General features: G+C 41.3%; 1 protein-coding gene across 1 annotated transcript in view; it reads right to left on the bottom strand.

Annotated features, from left to right (window-relative positions):
- Nucleotides 1–295: 295 nt before the first annotated feature.
- LOC119657751 (galactose mutarotase) overlaps nucleotides 296–24,654 on the bottom strand; it is a 38,823-nt gene continuing 14,464 nt past the window's right edge. The window contains exons 4-7 of the mRNA XM_038064804.1: nucleotides 21,740–21,972; nucleotides 21,579–21,681; nucleotides 724–813; nucleotides 296–546 (exon numbers count right to left, since the gene is read on the bottom strand). Coding sequence (XP_037920732.1) covers nucleotides 436–546; nucleotides 724–813; nucleotides 21,579–21,681; nucleotides 21,740–21,972 — 537 coding nt within the window. The 3' untranslated portion in view covers nucleotides 296–435. The remainder of the gene's footprint in view (nucleotides 547–723; nucleotides 814–21,578; nucleotides 21,682–21,739; nucleotides 21,973–24,654) is intronic.

Here is a 24,654-nt window from a genome sequence, read left to right as displayed (position 1 = left end):
TCCGCCCAACTTAAACTTGCATTATTTGTCCCTACATATCTACATATATGAACCTACAGATACGTACATATTTTTGCAGCAGTTTCATCAACTAAAGTTAGTTTTCGTAGACGCTTATATCATTTTTCACGAGTTCTTTCGTGCCCACACGCTTGAATACTTCGAAAGGAGCCCTGCAAAAATCAATTGAAGTTTATCTTCTCCACTTACATCACTAAACAGATCTTGAACTCTCACGAACAATATCTGAAATTGTTTCGCAAGGAAAGGCCCTTAAAAAACGGAGACAGACACATTTGTTTCCAGTTTTTATACTTTTATTATTTCAATGGTATTATATTTGCTGAGAAATTTTCCACCAGTTTCTTCTGGTTTTTACTCGTTATGCCGTTTTTTTCTGTGTAGTCCTTGTCGTCGTTTGTTCTTGCCGTTACATTACTTTCGCTTGCTACAAGTGCCTTCGTCACTTCGTGAAGTACCAAATTTATAAATCACTTCATGTGTATAATTCTCGCCGGGATTTAGGATGATGGATGGAAAGTTTTCCTGAAATTTTTAAAATGAGCTCAGTTCATGGAAAGAAAAAGTACATGGAAATTTCAGGGAGGAGAACGGAATGCGACCGGGAAGTGTGGAGGGAGAAGTGTGTAGAAAAACCAACGGGCCATGGATTTTCCTTCACTCACTCAACAGGAGTACGGAAAGAAAAAAGAAACGAATTACATGATTGACAGCATCAGGATACTTTTGTGTCTCCAAACAGAGGGCTCCGTGCTTCCAATACTTGGTGCCACCTTTGCCGACGATGGGGGCCTGAAATGAGAAATGGGCATATAAAATAATGTTTACCTAATTTGGCAAAATTTTGTACATTGTTCGGAATTTATTTGAAGAATTTTCATGATTATTAAAAGTTTGAAGGATTTATTCTCAATATGACTTCCAATTACAACAGAATTCGCCCTTTGTACACGTATATACATACATTCCTTATTTTCGGCTCTCTTGGTATTGGAAGTTTATAATGGTTTATCAAATGAAATGTCAAGAGCAAAAAAGGTACAGTTTCGAAGACGCTGTACATATAACAATCTAAGATTCCAAGAAAACTCTTTACAATAAAGTTTTTCTTCAACTGGAGAGATACTTTGTAAGACCATCCGGATTGACCGGCATCAATCACAAAACTAGTCCGATATCGAAACCCAGAGTAAAGAAGTCAGAAAACCGGAAGCAGGACGCTCCAGGTATAAAGGCTTTGTGTTCATCTTGTGTGAAAAATTTCCTGTGTTTTTTTCTTTTCGTGTGTAGTTAAAAATTCGCAATATTCCTTGATATATTCAACTCCGTCGTTCATAAGAGTTCACTTTATATGATGATGACATGATACAAGGTTTAGGGTGCAATAAATTTATGTGAAATGCAAAACTTTGACCTTCTATAAGTTTGTTAATAATAGTTAGATTTCCCTCAAACTTTTCAAAATTGTGTACAATATTATTATAATGGTACAAAATTGTGTACTTCTAAGATGAACTTGAGGGTGGTTTTCAGGCAAATTTCTAAAATATGGTAACATGGTATTATTCAGTTTATTTGAGCATGTGTTTTCTTCTTCTTTCTGGGGCACACGAAATATAAGGAGATATCCTTTACAATATCATAGTGGACCTTGTATAGGAAATGCAAAGCAAATTTTAATAATGTTCGGAATAGCAGCGATCCAATATTGAAAATTGAAATATCCAATTTAAAAAAAAGCCCAACTCGAATTTAGTTTAGTCCAAATTAATGTGTTTATTGTACTCTAAGTGCTCAACCGGTTTTTATCTTGTTGAGTAAAAAAGGTGGTCCTCAGATTATCACAACCACCTGAAGATTGTCCATAATTGTGTCCATTTAATTCGAACCGCAGCAAGACATAAGGAACTATTTTTGGCAACCAATATCCGTTCCCAGAAAAAAAGAAGTAAAGAAATATACCTCAATTCTCCCAAGAAAGGACAATAGGATGAACAAAGGGAATTTAGAAGTTAGCTAAATTCACAATTGAATTACTTGTAAAATTTCAGTAGGCTAATTCATAATTTACAAGAAAAAAAAATTGAATTTTTAAGGTTTGATGTGAAGCAAACCCTTATTGAAGTCGACATGACGCCTGCCTTTCTGTTGGTGTTTGCCTGTCACATGCATTCTTCTCGAATATGGCTACATATGTATATAATAATAATCGTTGGCGCAACAATCCATATTGGATCAGTGCCTTGAAGTGTGTTAGAGCACTTCATTCAAGACCGAAACGGTACACTACAGTACACTGTAGGAGGCAATGTGGTCAGCATTGCGCTCGCCCGAGATTTTTACCCTGATTTTACTTAGGTACTCATTCACAGCTGAGTCGACTGATATCCGACGTCAGATCACGATACAAATCCCACTGCCACCAGTGAGATTTAAACCGCGACCTTCCGTACGATAGCCTTGTGCTCCAACCACTCGGCTATCCGGACACCTACATATGTATGTCGAGACAAAATTTGACGGAGATAGGCGCACTGGGATATTTCGTATTGTTCTTCTATGGCGATCGCGATGTTGGTGCTTGATCTCCCGTAGCCGTTATCTCCACTCTCTTCGGTCAACGGCGGTGCCCTGAAATTCCGGAAACCAAACAGCGTATAAATTGCGTTGGCCACTGAGCTCTCCCATCTGTTTTTTGGGTTTTCCAGGATATGGTTAGCCTACGTCCTTACCTTTAACTAGTGGACTGTTGCCCATTCGACTATTGGAGCTTTCGAATTTTATTATGAATGTCAACTTCTGGTTGGTCGTATAATAGGTACAACTCATTGTTGCATTACAGACTACCCTCACTGGATCAGAAGTTCTCCTGAGGACTCGGCATTCGGGAGCATTGATTTTTTGAACTCCGGCCTGGTTCATCATCTACGTCTCAATAAGCTCAGATATAGGAGGAGGGTTTGAGTCAACATATTTGGTACTACTTTCAATAAGACAAAATACGTTGCTCAGGCCAGGGAAAAGATTGAAAAGTATAGATGGAGTTTCTCTACTATGCTAAATCCTACTTGATTTTTCTATAGGGGCAGGTTCCACAACACGCTGACCAAGAACACGCATTCAGTATTTAAAAACCAAAACAAGTTCATCATCATCATCAACGGCGCAACAACCGGTATCCGGTCTAGGCCCGCCTTAATAAGGAACTCCAAACATCCCGGTTTTGTGCCGAGGTCCACCAATTCGATATCCCTAAAAGCTGTCTGGCGTCCTCACCCACGCCATCGCTCCATCTTAGGTAGGGTCTGCCTCGTCTTCTTTTTCTACCATAGATATTGCCCTTATAGACTTTTCGGATGGGATAATCCTCATCCATACGGATTAAGTGACCCGGCCACCGTAACCTATTGAGCCGGATTTTGTCCACAACCGGACGGTCATGATATCGCTCATAGATTTCGTCATTGTGTAGGCTGCGGAATCGTCCATCCTCAAGAGCGCGGCCAAGAGTTCGCAATTTTTCTTGCTAAGAACCCAAGTTTCCGAGGAATACATGAGGACTGGCAAGATCATAGTCTTGTACAGTAAGAGCTTTGACCCTATGGTGAGACAGTCTTTGTAAGCTGAAATAGGCTCTGTTGGCTTACAACAACCGTGCACGGATTTCATCATCGTAGCTGTTATCGGTTGTAATTTTCGACCCTAGATAGGAGAAATTGTCAACGGTCTCAAAGTTGTATTCTCCTATCCTTATTCTTCTTCGTGTTTAACCAGTGCGGTTTGATATTGTTGGTTGATTCAAGTTGAAACCCGTAAATTCGGCGCTGCAGTTATGAAAGTTTCGTTCATTTTCTATGTAAGAATATTTGGGTACACGATGGCTCCATCTGTAAATACATGATGGTGTATACACTCATGATGAATATACCTGATATTCAATTCCATGTGGTCCTAGGGAGTAGTAATTCGACGCGAAAGTGGCAACTTTAACCTACTGTAACTAACACCTATTCTAGCGTATTTTATTTTTATGAATTAAGGATGAATTTAGTGGGTAATAACTTTCCAAAATATAATAATATACTATTATTTACTTTAATTGAGTAGATATCGTAACGGAGAGCATTTTGGGGCCGATATAACCCGCGCATTGGTCACAATGGGAAATCACTGCTGAACCAGCACCAACACCTCAACGTAGTGACTGCTCGGAGTTCTTTCTTAACGGAAAGCTGCAGACAGAGGAGGATGGGTCTTCCGTGCCTGAAAAAGGGACTAATTGCACTAACTGGTCCTCTTGGTTGAAGGTTGAGGAAGGCTAGTAGCCCCTGGATCTATTCTACAAAGACGAACACATTTTTTTATGGAAGGCGTGCTCCCTATACAAATCGACTGCCACCCAGATGCTAACCAATACTCTGTCCCAATAAAGCCCTGATGTAACAACCGTTGGGATGCGCTCGGCAGGGATCGGTTTCTTGAAGAAGAGCCACTAAACCATATACGATAGTGGCCATCCAGTAAAACTTGTGCGCCAAGTAGGTTAGTCAGTCTTAGTTAACCCAAATATGAAATCTGCTGTTATCGGCTTTGAAAACATAAGTGAAAGGCTAGGCACTCTGCGCTTGCTAAGCAAATTTAGAAATATAAGCCTCATCAACGTTCACGCCCCTACAGAGAAGGCTGTATAGTCGGAGAAGGATACCTTCTACGAGGCAGTAGAACGAACCCTCGAAGCCGGTCCCAGGTATGACATCAAAATCATACTTGGAGATTTTAACAGTCAAGTGGGGGCTAATTATTCAGGCGATGCGTTGGCTTCCATAGCTTAAATAAAGATACCAATGACAACAGAATGTAGATTATTCAGTTATAAATGGCTGTGGGAAATACTTGGTTATACAAACATATGTCGGCTTCTTCAGACGGGGTCACTTTCCATCAAATTGAACACGTATTGATTGAATGCCGCCACCTTTTAACCTTGGCATTTGTACATATAAGGGGCCAATATAAACCCGGATCACTACCTCGCTGGGATAGTGCTCAGAGCTCGAATAACAACAACGCCCAGAATCCCGTTTGAGTATCTGGTGAAAGTGAATACTGAAGCCATCCGCAACACAGCCCTTCGGACTACATATAAGGGGGAAATGGGTGCTGCAATAACCAAGATGAAGTATCAATGATTGGTTTTCACATTCACCTGAAGAATGTTATCTTTAATACGCCCACAAACACACTTGGCCCCAGTCGCAAAAAAGTCAGAGCGGCTGGTTTGTCGATGAATGTAAATTAGGAACGGAACGGTAGAATACAGCATACTGAGCAATGTTGCATTTTCAACAAACGAGCGCTCGCACAGAGGCATGTCACGAGCTACGTCGGGCAGAGAAGCGACTTCACTGACAGGGAAAGGAAGCCTAGGAAAACCAACAGATCTGTGAACTCGAAAAGTACAGGGAGCCACCGCACCAGGCGCCTAAATTTTACCAACAAGTCAATAGGATGAAGCCTTATACACCTCGATGCTCATCCATCCGGAACAATGGGTTTTGATCAACTGCTCAGGAAACAGAATATCGGCGAGTTATAAGTCCCGCCAACTGAGAACAATGGACAAACACTGCCACCACCAAGTAGAGAAGAAACAGTCCGTCCAATCTGATGGAGTTAAAGCCAAACTGGTTCAATATGGAGGCGACCAATTACGCCAAACGCCCAACTGATGCTCGAGGTGCGAGGCAACGAATTAATTCATGACGATTAGTAACGAGGCATTATCTGTCCCATACATTAAAAGGGAGATATCAATCAATGCAGCAATGCTAGAGGTACCACGTTGCTGATTACCATCAATAATATTTTCTTTGCCATATCGCTAGGTCGGATAGTGCCATACGCCCAGAGCATCATTGGCCCATACCAAAGAGACTTTACTCCATGCAAATCGGTAACAGATCAGATTTTCTTTGTGCGACAAGAGATGGAGAGACTGTTGGAACATAACCATCAGTTGCACCATCTTTTCACCGACTTGAAGGCCGCCTATGATAGCATAGCCAGAGCAGAACTGTACACGGCCACGAGAGAATTCGGTATCCCGACGAAATTGATAAGACTGACTAGACTGACTCTGATCAATGTGCGAGGCTAGATAAAAGCAACAGGATCACTATCGAAATATCAACAACCGTCTAAGGTGAAGAGATTCGATCACCCCTTTTAACCAGACTCTGCAAAAAGTTGCCGTCATGCTGAGGTTAATGCGAGGGGCACTATCCTATTTAAGCTTACCCAATTACTGGCCTATGCTGAAAATATCGGCATCATGGGAAAAGCGATCCGAGACGTTCAAACTACTCTCATTCAGATCGAGCGTATCAATGGCGACAAGACGAAATATATGGTTTCAACGTCAGTACCACAAACCAAGGAACCAACAACATTAAATCGCACTGGTCAAGTGAGAAAAATAAAGATGGGAGACTCCAGTTTTGTGACTGTTGGTAATTTTTCCAACCTAGGGTGGAAAATCACACAGCTGCAACGATGGAATCCGCGTACGGTTATTGGCAGCCTATAGAGCCTATTTCAGCTTACAGAAACTGTTCTGTTTGAAACGTCTCACCATGGTATCAAAGCTGTTACCATAAAAGGTAATGATCTTCCCATTGCTCATGTATTTCTTGGACACCTGGGTTCTTAGCAAAAACAATTGCGAACTCTTGGCCGCATTCGAGAGAAGAATCCTTCGAAGAATTTTTCGTCCTGATGGGGTGCAACTACCAGTGGAACAGTGCAGAAATTATTGTCCGCCGAGAAAGTTGGAATCGGATGGGTTGTCTACCGTCTGAGAGCAGATTTCTTTAAAGAGATGCTTCAAGTGTCTTATTTTTGACCATTTCGCAAATCATGCACTAACGGCATTGGTCGGTCTGATCGACGCAGGAGGTGGGTGGAGAAAGGTGATATTGCCAAAGAGAGCATTAGGGGCCACAAATGCTTATTGTGTGAGGGAAAAGCGGACGGGATAACGGGCATATTGTCGGAAGTATTAAATGAGAAAATAAAGTTTGTTCAAATAAACCTGAATCATTGCATGGTTGCTCAGGATTTATTTGAGCAGACCACCTATCATAAGTGAACCATATAGAAGCCATCATGGTGGCGTATGGTTCACAGATTCGATTGGTGGAGCGGCGATATGGGACAAGCCATACAATATACTGGGAGTCAGACAGCCACCGGCTTTGTATGAGCGAAAATAAACGGGGTATGCGTGTGCAGCTGTCACGTCTCACCAAGTCTGACACTGCTAGAATTCGAGGAAATGCTTGACAATCTTATTCTCGACGCAAGGGGACGTAGTCCAAGGGTGATTGCTGGTGACTCCAATGCCTAGGCTCTTGACCAGGGTAGCGGAGAAGCAAATGCAAGGGAGAGCAGAGTACTAGATGCACAGTTGGATACCGTTCATGGCAACGAAGGTAATGTAAACACCTTTCGAAAAGGGGGTCGCCTCATTCGTAAGACAAACCTTTGTCGATCCTGCATTGCCACATTGTATTTCCTGGTGCGTTAGTGAGAGCTACACCCACAGCGATCGCCAGGCAGTTTTCTTTGAGCTAAGGGTGGAGTTACATGGCAGAGAAACATTATGCCCGAAATTGAGAAAGATGTAAGGCTTAGCAGATCTTCATAGAGCTGTGGTTAGACCAACCTAACAAAGCAGGCGCCTCTACAGAAAGAGTGGTCTATGTGGTCCAATGCATCGCCAAAGCATGTGAAGTGTCCATGCCGAGTAGAGGACGGAACTATTGGTGTGAACTGGCCAGCCTTCGATCGGTCTGCCACCAAGCAGGAAGAGCGCCTCAGGCGGCTGTAGGAAGAATCGGTCAGGGGCAAAAAGAAGTAAACTTATAAGAAATCCGGTAGAATCCTCAAGCTCATAAAAGAACAAAAGGGAATGCTGTAAGGTGATGTGTTCGAAAGCGGGAGTAAACTAGTGCGGGAGTGCCTATAGAATCGTGATGGGGCGGATCAGAGGCCGTTCATATCCACAGATCACGTGCGCTAGCTGTTAAAAATGATCCAGGGGTTATTCCCCCAGCAAGAAGAGGGCACTGACTGTCCTCGGAATTTGATGCCAATACTGGCTACTGGGAAAAATATAAGAAGGCTATATCCGACAAGCAATATGCCCGGAGTGCATTCATGGACATTGACAGTACACATTTTGCTATTGAGACCAGGAGGAGCCAGCCCATAGGAGAGGTAGGGGATGGTTTTTCATCATTCCTATCGATCTTGGTAATAGGCACCTTGCTGTAGCTTCTAAAGGACACAAAGTTGTTTGTACAAGCATTCATAAACGATCTAGCGAAAAAAGTTATCGGCTAGTTAACAAGACTTCAAACTGACTACAATTTAGAGACACATATGTATCTATTCTCAGACTTCAAACTTTTCCGCCATTATCCGCTTTCTCCGATTATTCCATTTCCTTTATTATTACTTATCTTGCAGACATATAGTAACTCGGTTTTAGTCTCTTTCTTCGAACTTAGATATTTGGCTCACTGACGTTCAGTGAATAAATTATATTTAAACAACAGTGTCAATCAATGATATGCTTACTCAATACGTTTCCTCCTTCCCTCGAGAAATGTAATATACAGCAAACTACAGTTTGATTATTCTGTCTCCGTTTTGCCGACTTTATAAACAAAGCTGGCGGTTTGCTTTTGAAGATGAACTAGGATAATATTTAATTGGATTAATCTATTTATTTTCATGAATAAATAAATAATCTTTGGCCGGAACTGCGTTAGGTGTTGATATAGTTATATATATCAGAGCGGTGAACCTCCTCCTCAATTTCCTTGGGCGTTAGTTTAGTGAAACATTAGGATTCAGCTACCAAGCAACCTCACCCCATGGGTAACACTTCACGGTGCGGAATTTGTGATGAGACAGGAATAGCAACGGAAAAGTAAAGGAGCATTCGTGGATGGATCCAATTCCCCATAGATTCCCTTCCATTCACTAATGATGTAACAAAACCTCTTCATTATTCAAGTATGTTTCTTCTGCTCCGTTTCAAAGTAACTTCATATTGCCGGCATATGATAACGAATACCCAATACTATTAAGCCACCTACAGCCGTTTGTAGGAATCTACGTGTTGGTCTTTAAATCTGATTTCATTGAATCCTTAATCCTTTGTTCATTGAATTTGTATTTCCCATTTCTTCTGATGATATTAGTCTTGCAGTTTTATTATCGATGCGGAAGAAACGGAAGAGAACCTTCACCCTTCCTTGGCAGTTTTCTTTGGTTGGTTGGATGACTCTTCCTGTTCATATGATTAGAACAAGCAATCTAGTAAGCTTTTTATAGTACAGATTGCTTTCGCCATGCTATGTAATTAACGATGGTAAGAACAGTTTGACAAGTTATTTTGGGTTGTCGTCAACGTGGGCAGGACTCCCCTACAACTTAGTCCATGAATGGTCAATATTTAAAACGCATAAAACGATATCGGAGTAGTCCTAGTCAGAAGTCCCACTAAAGCCGGAAGTAATCCTAGACAAATACTAGAAACGCACTTTTTGATTTTGCGATTCTTAAATATGTAGCCTACGTAGACATCCAATGCTTTTTTTGCCTTATATGTCGAAAAAGGTGCAGTCTATGGAGTTCCTACTCTGCCTCGGTATCTTCCGGCATTCAAATACATCTACATATATAAACCTAAGCAAAATGTTTAATATAATGATAATAAGTCCCAAACCCAGTTGTGAAAAGAAAGAGGGTGGAAAGCTACAATGTGAATGACTGAAAGCCACCACAGCGTCGCAGGCGGGGGGGGGGGGGGGGGGAGTTGAGACAAGAACAGGAACTAATCGTGTTTGTAGATTATTCCTTAAGCAAACTATTACCGCTTCTGACAGTTAAGAGGAGAATGAAAAGTTTAGGGTGTGGTTGGGATATCCAGCGGGAGTTGTTTGACTTCGTGACTGGGTTGGGCTGGCCTAGGGAACAACACGCCGTCGAAATCACTAATCAGCAGTCGAACGTCTATGTGCGGGATGACCAGGAATATAGCACCACCACTTCAGCAGGTTTGCGTAGACATCGGATGAAGTGGATTGAGGAAATGAACCTTTCTATCATACGCTCCTAAATACTTAACAACGGCGGGAGCAGATACAACACATTACCGTTCCTTGTTGCGCCAAAAGGTTCGCTGAGCGATTACCGCAATATGCACACAAGATTGTGTGGTAGTTTCAGACCAATACCGACGCAATTTCGGCACTCATCAGAAGCAAAAGGATTCTTCTTCAGGGTCAGGGTTGAGGCGAAATATCCGCTGAGGTTCGGGACGAATCGACTCCGAAGTTGTAGAATGGGCAAGCAGAGACCAAAAAGGCAACGTCCCGCCTACCTGACTAATTGATGCCAAGCGTCTGTACCACATTAATCGAAAAAATTTAAAGCTTTTGGCGACAGTCATGCAAAGATGGCATACCACTTGCCATCGCGTTCATCTGATGGTTCCAATACTTCCACGCATATGGAGACGCATCTTGCACTCAACCCCCTTTCATGACAACTAAATGATGTTAGAGAGAATGGTTATACAATAGAATATCTTCTATGCGCTAAGTACGAACTGACACACTTGATGAATCAACTTGTATACTGGGACTGATAATCATCAAAATGTGAATGTGGTTGCTATCTCTTCATGCATTCAGAATATTGCCGTGGACGAAGACCTATCTGGAAACCGTCCAGCGGCAAATATGGACTATTATGTCTGAATTCTGAAGGCATTACCCTACTTACTTCGTGATGTCAGTAGCAGGGGCGTGGTTGACGCGGCGGCACACCGTCAGCGCTAAGTCGACTCATTCATGCGCTTATTTTTACAACAAAGTGCAGGCTAATCCTTTGCATGCGGTCGTCTGTAAGGCAGGTTATGGCCTAACTCCACTTAGTTTGAAGATCGATCTGTCAATGAGAGGGTGAACTCATACTAAGAGCGGAACGATGAATGGAAAATCGAAAGTTTATCTATTTTCATTTGTTGAACAGGAAGCCTTTTGCTGAGACGGAGGATTCATGTATGCAATTCAGGATGGCATAGTCACAAGCCAGGTTTATATAAAGCTTACAATGAAAGAACCGGATAGCTCAGTGGTTAGAGCACTAGGCTGTCATACGGAAGGTCGCGGTTCAAATCTCACTGGTGGCAGTGGAGTTTGCATCGTGATTTGACGTCGGATACCAGTCGACTCAGCTGTGAATGAGTACCTGAGTCAAATCAGGGTAAAAATCTCGGGCGAGCGCAATGCTGACCACATTGCCTCCTAGTGTACCGTTACGGTCTTGAATGAAGTGCTCTAACACACTTCAAGGCCCTGATCCAATATGGATTGTTGTGCCAACGATTATTATTATTATTATTAATGAAAGAACATTGAACCATCTTATTTCAGTCTGCACTGTTATGGCACCGATACAATGCAAAGAAAGGCATAATGCTTCACGCGAGAGCGAACTTTGTCGCTGAATATGTATGAAAGTTTTACTACTCTACTAACAAAATCTGCAGACATGACTCGTAGATATCCTCAGTTTCACCAGGTGGTCCGTTAGATCGTAGCAACCATTGAGTGTATGATCCAAAACTGCTTCTTGGTGGGTCTTAAATAATCCTGTGAGTGCTTGGGTTCGTATCCCCCATTAATCCCTGAAATTGTTCCATTCCTGATAAGTTAGCCCAGTGCAGCTCTTCAATCGTTCCCCATAGTTCCTTACGCTCATTGCCATGAACCCATTCACGATTCAACAATAGGATTCTGATATATATAGCGGTGTTCCTGCACCAGCAGCTCATCCGCTGCCTCATTGCCTGAGTTACCTGTCTAACCTAATATAGCATGGAACCTAGAGTATCCAAACTTTATTGTGCGAGCCAAGAGTATTAATTTTATTAAAATAATCCCATACTCTCTCAATTTGTCACCGCATCGTTGACTTTTAAATTTCTTTTCGAAATAAAATGTTTATTGACATTCTACTCCGAGGCATCCGCAATTCAGGATACTGTCTACAAAGGATATCAACGTTCCATCTTCTTTCGCCTTGCAGTATCTGTATATGATTATGAAGAAACGTCAATATTAGAACGCCCTCCAGGAAAACCTTTGGACATGTTCTCATTGTCACAATGATACACACACAAGCCAGTCTTTGAAGTTTGTGCTGAGTTGGGTTCTTTCTCTCCAGATTACTGCCCCATACATAAGAATGTTATTGCATTTTTTTCCTGTTAAGAAACTGCCAATCATCAAAGCCCTTGCAACTTTCTGACATATATCTCCAACATGGGTCTTCTTAACTAGTTGGCAAATGATTTGTTGTTGGAAGGATACCAAGCGGTGTTGCAGTTTTCATTATACTATTGTTGTTAGGTATAAAATTAGTAAGGCTGACATTCATTTGTGCGGAAGATACCCTTTCCAAAAGCAACTAATAACCTCAAAAGAAGAATATGTCGGACCGGAATTAAAGGCCATCCTTATTTTTTCCAAACCGCAGAACTAAAGGGAGACTGAACGCCATAGCAGACGTATTGTTTATTATGATAGCAATGGTCTTGCGCTAAGAATGTTCTGGCCCGTTAGTGAACTTGTCCCTTGGCGATCATCAAACGGTCCTTTTCAAGATGATACCAGAAAATGAGAGATATGATGAGAGATAATATGGCAATGCCAAAAGTAGATAGTGGAAGTTAAAAGTTTTTGATGAAGCCTCCCAACTAGTACCGTGATCATTCTACACACTTGAAACGAGTATCTTCATCTAAGAAAGAAAACAGATGAAAGGTGTTTATATCTAGTGGATGTGGACGCAAGTGACTACATGGGCACTGAGCATCACTGAGCTATAAGGGCAATGATCGATAGCAAAAGAGGGATATCGTATCAGGATATCAAGAAACCCTCGAGGAGAAAACTGAGTGAACTTGGTGAACATTGATCCCGGAGTAGAGTGTGTAGGGTAGTTAGTTATCACTAAATTGGGGAGGGGAAGTTCTCACAAGTTAGCTGCGTGACATTACTTCAGAAACCAGTGCAAACTCTGCTTCTTCGAAGAATGTCGTCCTAAGGCAGGGTTTAACATTAGTGGCAGAGGTCGCACGATAACTGCATAGAAACTTTGCTGCACATGCCAACGAATCAAATATTATGGGGACTTGGATGGATTTTATAAGTTCCGATTTAGTGTGAGTTGGAATTTGCGAATACACTCTAAGTATTCGCTGCTTGTTCTAAAGGATGATAATAAGTAATACAATTTGTAAATTCGAAATGTTACTGCTAAGAAAACACCTTGGATAGGATGCTTCTCAACAACGGTACCGATGGTCCCCAGAATATTTGCTTTCTCCAACTCGAGCGAGAGTTCCATCAATATAAGCTGGATATTGTGGGGCTAAGCGAACGGGCATGGTGTGAGCACAGAGTTTTGCCATAAAGCCAGTTGGATTTCAACTGATCGACTTCGTATGAGCAATCAGATTGATCACATTGAAATCGGTAGTAGATTTAGCAGTTGCCTTCTGAATGTGCATATCGGCCCCAAAAGGGATAAGAATCTAATGGTTACTTGGCTTCGGTTACGTGTTGTGTTTACCGCTTTTCGTAGGGTTAAAGACTTATGATCCGTCAAATTTAACATCAGTAGCTTATATGATTCAGTTGTTACTCTTCCACTGTTGAAGAGTTATGTTATCTTGTTGCTTTGAGGGTATATACTTGAATAACCCGGTTGAGGATCTGTCTAGGACCCGCAACGAACATTGAGCCGCGATTAAAAATGCTCTTTCCTCTGGTAATATGCAGGTCGTTGGCTAAATTCCGAAGGGGCAATTCAAGATATGGTTGACTGCGGAATCGTGGACACGGTTCAGCGAACGTAAGTGATTGAAGGGTCTGGTAAAATAATCCTGGATCGCATCAAGGATTATCTCGATGAGGTGGTAGATAGAGAGCGAGCTGTTGTGCTTGACCACGTCAACACCCTGCGGATCATTTTGGAGCTGTAGGTGGAGTTTAGATTTTCGCTCATCTGCTCTTCATTGATTTCAAGAAAGTTTTTGACAAAACAAAGGCGCAGTGTATCTGGAGTACCCTGTGCAGGAGTTGTATTCCTACTAGCTTTAATCAGGGTGACATATGACGACGCATTCTTGTTATCGGTTACGTTTTCCACGCTGTTTTCACCGGAAGAAACATGAAAATTCAATGAACTATGACATCCTTTCTCAGCCACCCTGGCAATACAAATGACATCTGTTCCGTCTCTCACCGAGTCATGGACCTTGAAAGAATGGCTCAGAATTTGGAAAGAGGGGCAAGTAGACTAGGATTGAAGGTAAAAGCCAAGAAGAACAAAATTCTGAGGGGCCATTGCGTTTTTGCTATCTGGCTTAACGAGCAGAATATTAAATGTTTCGATCAAGCTTTCTATTCTGGTTGCTTGTTTCTGCCGAAGGTGGCATTGTGCTTGATGTCACTCGACGCATCCGCCTTCGCTGTTTTCTTTAAAATTTGGAAATGTAGATACCTCAATATATAATATAGCAGCAGCATATAGAAATAAACCGCAGCTGTTACACAAAACCTCCAAGTCTCTGTTAACAGCTGCCTCCGCCATTTCACTACTGTACGCTGGCCAAAGGAAATCTCGAGTAATTACCTCAGTTACCAGTCGGGCCAGTTACCGATAGATGTGTTGTTTAGAGGGTGGAAAGGTGTATAGGCAACGGAACCGTCTTTTCCGGACTGACTGACGATAGAGGAGAAGCGAAGTTTTCTTGGGAAGATCTGGAGATAACAAAGGCGGAATTTTCAATCACACACCTCCGGGGTGGGGAAGTGATAAAGAAACAAGAAGGGGTAAAGTTGGCCAAACAAACTTTATTATGGAGATATCAAAATACCTCCCTTTTGAGATTTCAAGGTTCTTTTTTAAAGAGGCTTGATAGAAAATAGCTTCCCCTTCTTCCTCCATATCCTTCTTCCCCTTTCGGGAGGATGGTATAAAATTAAATCCTACAGTTGTAATCACTTAGTAGCCCCATTTTAAGTCACGATACCATATTAAGGGTGGGTTCTAGATCGGGTGAAAGAATGAAAACTTTTCTCTCCAGTAAATTGTGGGTTATGAATCAGTACGATGCCATGCTTCTAGAAGGGTACAATGGATGGAATTATCAATAACATTTGATTTAATAACTAGAATTTTAAATGGGGTGATTACCTGAGAGAATCATTTTGAGGACATACAGTACATCCTAAAGTCAGCAATATTGTGGAGGATCAGCGGAATTTTATATATAGAAAATCTTAAAATATCCTTATTGCGAGTTCAGAAGGAAGTTGATATAGAAATTTGGATAACGTTGTTACTGGGGGATGAAAAAGGCACTCTGTATGCGTAGATTATGATCGGTGAAGCATATCCAATGAAGTTCCTAAAGTCAGTCAAGTTTTTTTTTTGTCAGTTATTTATCTAAATAAAGGAAATTAAGGAAATTAAAGATATTAACCCACATCTTTTCATCAGTCACAATATGATTACGCCGTTTCTTGTAATCCAGTTGATGAAAATCTTTACAGTAGTTATTAGCTATGTTAAAACTTTTCAATTAATTCGCCGCAGGTCTGATGAATGTAATTAGGAGATCTTTCACCTGACAATAATTTCCTATCCGCACAAAAGCTTGGATTGCCAGCGGCGCTATTGTTCACAATTTCCTGCTATTATCCACCATTTTATATATTATTTTCCTCTAGCTAAAGAAAATCATAGGGCGTAAGGATCTCTTTGAACCCGCTGAGGGAAGAAATCAAAGAAAGCAGCGTCCCGACGTAACTTGAGGCTACTGTTTGATAATAAAGTTCCGTGCTATTGATATATTTTAAATTAGATGTTGTTTGAAAGTTTACAGAGAATGAAGAGAAAATTTAATCGATATGTTTAAGATTCTTTTTCTCTGTTTGTAGTTAACTTGAGCTTTACAGAAATTTCAAATGCTTCAAAAAGGCATTTAAGAACCTCTCGAGACTGCTTTGTTGGTTTATAGTTTTCGTTGCGTGATCCGATGCAGGTTGTAATATTGATGGTATTGAATGTCACGAGCCAGCGACCTTCGCCGTTTGATAAGAGCCATTGGGAGAAAAGCTAAATATGATAGCGAGCATTGTAATATATGTTATTTATCTCTGTTTTCCATTTATGGCAATGAGACAAGGCTAAGCATTTGCGTGGTCATGATAAACAAGCAATTTCTTACTTTTGATAAGTCATTTTTAAGGTTTCGTGTGAAACAAAACCTTATTAGAGTCTGTCCGTCTGTCTGTCTGTCACAGCCGATTTATTCGGAAAAGGCTGGACCGATTGCCACGGAAATTGGTAAGAGTATGTGCTCTGATGTTCCCTTTACATGCAGCCACTGGCGCCATTTTGTGTTAAGTTTAAGGGGGTGGCTTCTGGATACTTTGGGTTCCAGCCATGCTGGGTTGGAAGGCAATGAGGCAGCGGATGAACTAGCCAAGAAGGGAGCAGGGATGCCTTTACACGGGCCAGAACCCTTCTGTGGAATCGGAAACGGTTTCATGGCTATGAATCTAAGAAACGAAGAGAAACGGTTGAGGGAACTATATTGGGCGGGCCTACCAGGGATGGAGCAGTCCAGGGTGCTTATTGGGGGATACGAACCCATGCGCACAAAGGATTGCTTAAACCTCATCAAACAGAACCTCCGAATCATAGTGGGAATTCTCACTGGTCATTGTCCCGAACTATCACCTAGGGAAGCTAGGGATATCTACGGACACTGCCTGCAGGTTCTGTGAGGAGGAGGATGAAACCTCCATGCACGTCCTGGGACAGTGTCCGGCACTTGTGCAAAGTAGGTCAATACATCTGGGAGAACACTTAATACCAGATGCAAAGCTGAAACTTCTGGAAGTGGAGAACATACTAAAGTTCCTAACGGTTACAGGCCTGCTTGAGATACTATGATCAACAGGTACACTATAACCAGTAAAAGGGGCACAATAGTTCTTCAAGGACGCGGTGCGACTTTCCCTTAACAGAATAATAATAATAAGGGGGCGGCTCCCCATATATGTGAAAGAAGGCTGCACATTTTTTCTCACAGAATGTGGTCATATGGGGTATCAAACGAAAGGGCTCAATTAGTACTTTTCAAAACTGGTTCCATATTTGACATTGGGTGAAACATAGGGGAGTGAGGGCTCAAAACATGACCCCCAAAAAGTGTAACTGGTCTCGTTCTCAGAACGTATCCAACCGAAAAATCTGAAAAAAATCACAGTGATGCATCTCTATGAAATCTAGGCCTCAAAATATATCCGGTTCCGATATCTGCACAAATAAAGTTAATAATAGTATATTTTCACTTTTTAGAAATTTACCCGGCACCACCCTTATGTTCATCCCAGAAGTACAAAATTTGCAAAGGGTGTAATGAAGAACATAATGCACAATTTGATTTGAAGGAAATCCAATTATTATTAACAAAGTTATTGGGGGTAAAACTTTACCATTTTTTGTGACTTTCGTGCACTCTACAACCTGCATGACGTCATCATCACTTATCAATTCGTCAATACCACAACGAAATGAGTTCTTATGAAAAGGATCGTAAAGAACTATTTTGTTTTAGTTTTTAAGTCATTTGTATATGAATATCAATTACTCCAACCAGACATGTGTGTATGTAGGTATATAGTATATGCGTGTTAATGGACTTTGCGGGAAGTGCCTAATTCAGATAGATATAAGAAGTAAATCGGAAATATGGGCACGATCAATTTACGTGCATATATGTGTACAGTATTCGGAAATAGGCAGTTTGTTTGTTTAGGGTGAGCGTAATATCTATGGCTGTAATATGTACGTATGTCTCGTAGTTTGGAAAAATATGAAAGAATATGTTGGATTTGTAGCTATATGCGGATAGAAAAATGTGCCTTGAAATTTCTTACATAAGATGAACACAAAACCTTTATACCCGAAACACGAGCTTGTTATAATTAAGACCCCGTACTACCCGTGGTTCCTTGGTGTAATTGAGGAAAACAAACATTACAATGACGGAGAAAACGGTCACTATATCAAGGATTTAAGCTAAGGGTCAAGGTCTGTGTTATGCTAAGCACGAAGGTATGAAGGATCGATTTCTGACTTGGTTGAATCCTAGAGTTTTGCAGTGTGGTGTCCTAATGTATCGGCAACAGAAGGACAATATTTCAGTCTAATCTCTAAAGGCAAATCTAATTACCGGCATTTCTGTTTCATGCACCATGGAAGAAGTACGTATAAAATGAAAAAGAAAGAAGTACCCTCAAATCACCCTTTGTAAATACATATCGCCCTGTTTTTTAATCACCTTGAGAAATATGTTGTTTGTGTTGATATATTATACATTACAGTATACCACTGCTGTTCACCAAATATCCCGGTAGAAGTTTGCCAAAACGCTAATATGTGCTAATGTGGGTTTCTGTAAACTATTCTATGAAATTTAGCTGAGATTTTCATGCGAATCGTACCCTTGCAATTGTTTATAGTTCGAGGTAACTGATTAGATTCGATCGGCGTATCAGTGGTAGCTGGTCACATCTGTGTACCAGACCTCTTAATTTTGACCCTTGTACGAACACAAATAAACAAAAGATAAAATGGAAACATTGAAAAATAAAGAACATCAAACAACCATGATCCAGTACATAACTCTGAAAATACAGGAAGCTTGGCAGTCCATCTGTTGACAAACAGCGAACGGAAGGTTGAGACCAGCAAAAGCCTATCTAAGCTTCGGATATCAAACATCAGACAAAAGGCAGAAAGATGGTGTGAAATGGGAAGGGGTCGCTTCAAACGTTCATAAATGCTCTATTCAGCTCGAAAAAAATGGGAGCAATGGAGATTAACAGAACATTTATATCGGATAGGAAGGGGATCCTCAGTCATGAGAAGGGCGGTGAACAGCATTGCGAATCATATTAGGCAGAACTTCCAGGCACGGAACAATCCAAGATATCAAATCAAGGAAACATAATGATCGCAAGATTGTTGTGTTTAATTAACAATTACTTGGTCATAACTACACGATGATCCAATATAAAACCAGGGTATTTGATCGATAGCTAACCCCTTATTTAAAACACTTCGACTATGCTGATAAAATCTACGTGATCCCTCGCCCGTACCTTTGTCAAATGGCTTCTGATTTAGAACAAGTGGTTCCTGAAATATCGGTATTTGCAAGAATAACTATCTACATCAGCCAAAAAGAAACAACAATTTTTTTTATCATTTCAAATTGAGTTCACTAGTTACATATGCGGCACCCATAGCTGGTTTTCAATAGGTAGTCATCAGATTCGTAGTTCATCATCATCAACGGCGCAACAACCGGTACCCGGTCTAGGCCTGCCTTAATAAGGAACTCCAGACATCCCGGTTTTGCGCCGAGGATATCCTTCTTTTTCTTTTTCTACCATAGATATTGTCCTTATAGACTTTCCGGGCTGGCTCATCCTCATTCATACGGATTAAGTAACACCGGATTTTATCCACAACCGGATGGTCATGGTATCGCTCATAGATTTCGTCGTTATGTAGGCTAGATACATTAATAGTGTTTAATCCGTTTTTGGTGTTTCGTTCAAAATCCAAAAATGGAACTATTGCAATACCAACATCAAGTAAAGGTTGTTCTGCGTCAATCTTCTCTCTCTGCTATTAATCAAGGAGTAGTATATGGAAAGGGCCGTCACTGAGACAATAACAATGAAAAACTGCATCGGCATATGGGGACTATTGCTCTATTGCTGCAGGGTTCCAGAAGGATGTAACTCACTATATGCGTGAGCGTTCACAGTTCCCACTTTTCCACCAAATTTGGTATCAATCGCTATAACCGTCTCCGAGAAAAATGCGTGTGACGGGCAGACAGACAGACAGACAGTAAACCGATTTTAATAAGGTTTTGTGTTTACACAAAACAAAAAATAAGGTTTTGTGTAAACACAAAACCTTAAAAAGACTTATTAAATTTCCGAAGCTCACAGCGTGAATGTAGGAGACTTGTTAAGTATTCGAAACGAGACTCCTTTAGAGCGTAGTGTGAGGAACGTGAAGACGAAAGAAAAAAGGCTGTGTAGAGCCCGTAAAAGCGATAAAACGGCCAAGTCGGGCTTTCTCAGAAAACCCGAAGTGCTACGTAGCTCTTGATCAGGATCTCGGAGCGGTGTGTGCAAAATTTAAAACGTGCCCTTGATTTGACTGAAATAAAGATGAAACGAGCTCTCACCACTTATGAGCTATGCAGAGGGACTTTTGCTTCGACATGGAGATTTAGACCTCATATAATAATGTGGATATTCATTGCTATCATTATGCTTATGCATCCAAAGTGTGCTTGGTTAAGGTGAGCCAAACAAATTTTCATCGAAAGCTAGCCGGACTGCAAAGAACTGTGTATATGGGTACTACCGGTGCTATGAGCGGAACATTCGACACAGCTCTAGATGCATTATTCTATTTGCAGCATTGCAATGGTGCAGCTTATAGGCTATTTGGTTTAGGTTTTTGGAAACGGAAGCATGGGAAGATTTATTAGCAATTCTGAATTCAGTACTTACAATGCCTTCCATTTCTCAGATTCCCATACATTTAATTGATATGAAGTTATCTTGAAAAGTAGAGAAAGTCCTAGAGGAATGCATGGCAGGATTTAACATAAGGAAGTCTTCTATACCGATGGGTCAAAAACAGAACAATCTGGCTGATCGACGAGTACTTGAAAGGCAGGCGCATTGCAATGTTCAGCAATAGCGTGAGTAGTCCTTTGATCGCCTCGACAAACGTTCAGGAATGCAGAAAGCAATTATACTCTCCTTCTAAATTCAATAGGGTGGGACTATTCTGGGTACTTGGTCACTGTGATGTAGAAAGAAATGAAATTTCGGATGCCTTCTCAATTCCCCCATGCCCGGACTGGAATCAGCAATTTGAAAATATTTCATTTGACGATGGAGTCGAGTACAATACGCAACCATGTCTGAGTGCTCAGAGGCTATGCTTCTTTCCCGCCTTAAACATGCACATATACCCCTGGGTGGCCGAATAGTGGATCCCCCTATAGCTACGTGGGGTAGAAAAGCAAAAGTACGCGCTTTTCGAAAAATCGTGGTAGGAGCTGCAGAAAATTGCCAGGAACCGTAGGTATGCTTGGCGGGCTATGCTCCAGATAGAGATAATCAGCTCTTTCTATTTATTTCTGAGTATGCCTAATCAAATTTTTCAAATCATTGGGCGCTTTGGGGGTTTACTTGACGACCAACGTTTATGACAGTATTAAGAGTTTAAGGTTTTCCCACCCAACTTTATTTGAAATATGATATGGCATGATACATTATTAACTATTCTGTACTCACCTCATTTTTAGACGGATCAGGCATTCCATTGCTGGTATAAAGCTGCACCCCCGGTTGATTTGTAGCAATTTCCATGAACCTTCCGGATTTAGGATGACACACCCTAGAAAATACCAGCAGTTTTCAATATAATATTCGTTTTCGAATTCCCAGAAACGCACTTTGCAATGATTGTTGTCTTGTTCCAGTCCAAATTTACACAGAAATTGTCATCAAAACCCCCCGTAGGAGTCTTTTGCATTCGTGGTCCAAGGACATCTAGAGTGCGTAGATCGAACGGTGTGTTTTCCACATTTCCCAATTCACCAGTTGGTATTGAATCCTCATCAGTAATTGTGTATTTGTCTGCTTTGATTTTAACCAAATGTTCGTAAATTGCAGCGCTACCGGCATCCTGAAATCATGAATAATTAATGCTAAAAGTTATTGCATTAAGGGTTGGGCATTTGAATATATGCAAATGTAACATTGAATTTCATGAATTTGATTCAAATTTCCACTAAGTTTCACAATATTAATATACAGTTAATACTTCCACGGAAAACAGCCTGTAGTCTAGACGTATTCATTAATAATCCACAAAGAGCTGAGGATTTGAAAAATTCTTGGGATTACCCCAGTATTAATTGGTAAAATATGCCATTTGGATTGTTTAATTTATTTTAGGTAATTATCATACTGGAAAACCCATATCTATGTGCAGCTCAGTCTTACAAAAGTAGAAAACGCCATAAGACCTGATGTTTGCAAGGAAAGTGATGATTTATGTGCCTTTTGCTATTTATATAGCACCACTTAATGATTTACTGTGATTTTTAAGGTTTTATTTGCAAAACAAAACCTTATTAAAATCGGTTCAATGCCTGTCTGTCTGTCTGTCCGTCTGTCTTTTTCTTTGTTTTTGAGGTTGTGGAAGCTCTTCAAAAGACACTGGCCTGGACACGTCAGCGTGTGGGATTTTTACCCACTAAAACCACCCCCGACTCTCCCCCAAGCCCCGTGGAACAACCGTACGGGCAGTCAGTCATTTTAGCTAGGTCCCCTTTCATATCTACGCGGCGTACGTAACCGTGCTTTTTTATTCTCTTCTGCCTTTCGCAGCTACCTCTGGATAGATACAACCATGGAGTTGATCGTATCCCAGTCTTCCTGACACGCTAATATTCTTCGCACTATGGTACATTCTATGGTACAAGCACCTCTCCTAGAGTCTCCTTTAGGGTCCTCCTTTCCTCCACAAACCTTGGACAGTGGAAGAATGCATGCTCTTGGTCCATTGGAACTCCATCGCAGTCCGACAATCGGGTGAAGTATCTAGTTTAAACCTGAAGAGGTACTGGCGATATCCTCCATGCTCCGTTAGAAACTGAGTACGATTATAATTAATCTCACCGTGCCGTCTCTCCAACCAATCCTTGATGGCAAGGATGAGCCTGTTTGTCCACTGACCCTTTCCCGAGCGTTCCCAACGCTCTTGCATCTATTTAGAGATCTCTCCCTTTCGGCGTTCTTTTTCTGCGATAAAGGAGAGATAGACTTCGCATAATATATATTCGTCATCTCATCTTCCAAGATGTCAATGGGCATCATTCCAGAGACGACGAGTGCTGCACCATCTGAGACAGTCCTGAATGCCGAGCAAACCCTTAGGGCTGTTCTTCTGCAGACTGAACTCAGTTTGTTAGTGTTAAATGCAAACTGCAATGCCTTCCCCCAAACTGGAGTAGGATCTGACACACTACCCTAGCTATAAGCAACCTGGGAGCATGCCGTGGCCCTCCCACGTTCGACATCATCCGATGTCTGTCTGTCTGTCACAAGCACTTTTCTCAGAAACGGCTATATCGGTTGACACGAAATTTGGTGAGAAGGTGGGAACAGTGGACCCCCAAACATGCAGTGAATGATATATTTGTACGTTGAATTTAGGGAGGGTGTTGTACATGTAAAGGGAGGGTGTAAAATTTTTTTCCACCGAATGTAGTCACGTGGGGTATCAAATGAAAGGTTTCGATTAGTACTTTTCGAAGTCGGTCTTAGTTTTTAGATTTGTTAAAAAAGCGGGGAGTGGGAGGGGTCGAAAGTGATGATTTCTTTAACGGACCCATTCTCAGAAACTACCCAACTGAAAAATCTGCAAAAATTCATGAAGCTGCCTCTATATAGTGACCAGGCCTCAAAATACTCTCCATATCGATATCTGTTCAAATTAAGTTAATAATAATATATTACAATATTTTTGGGAAAATTGAGTAAAACCCCCCTTAGGTTTATCTCAGAGTTATAGAACTTGGTAGTAGTATAAAATATAATATGAAACATTATTATCCCCAAGTTTGATTACAATCGTACTATTATATAACAAAGTTACAGTAGCTCAAAGTTGTCTTTACCGTGTAAATTTACAACCCGAAGTACTAATTCTGACATGCTAAATGCATATACATAACGGGCTACGTACAAATGGGATAGTTCTACACTCAAATATACTTACAGAAGAAGCAAACAAAACCTTTCATACCTGAAGCGCCCAGCTTCCGGTTTCCCGACTTTTTCATGCTGTCAATGGCTTCTGGGATGCGCAAACAGAGAAGAAGATTTGCAAGATGAAGGGGCACTTGTGACGGAGACGGCAACCCAGACAGTACCACACAGTGCCCTTATTGCGGAAAGAGGCACAGTGGAAACTGCTTTTCGAATATAAACCGAGTGGGACCGCCGTCGACTACTCTGGAAAAAGTTGAAGAGGAAAGACTTATTAAGAAATGCTCGGCAGTTGCGAACTGCATGCGGTCTGCGACGCTCCTCCAGAAAAACGTTAGCAAAGGCGTAAAAAACGGCCTAATGGAGCTGGAGGAGCTCCTGGATAGAATGTTGCATTGCGGGCGGACATGGAGAGTAATAGAAAATGTGCAGAAAGCAGAAACAACCGCGCTTCCCGCTAAAAATACCGGAAGCGTTAAATGGAATGGAAATGGCAGAACAAACTGGGGAAAAAACGCAAGGAGGAAGGTACTTTCCAGCGCTTCAAAGAAGAAGGCGAAGCGGTATAAGAGGCAACAATACGCCGCGACGG

The sequence above is a fragment of the Hermetia illucens genome, chromosome 5 (genome assembly GCF_905115235.1).
Source record: "Hermetia illucens chromosome 5, iHerIll2.2.curated.20191125, whole genome shotgun sequence".
Taxonomy (NCBI): domain Eukaryota; kingdom Metazoa; phylum Arthropoda; class Insecta; order Diptera; family Stratiomyidae; genus Hermetia; species Hermetia illucens.
This window is presented reverse-complemented; position numbering and strand designations above follow the sequence as displayed.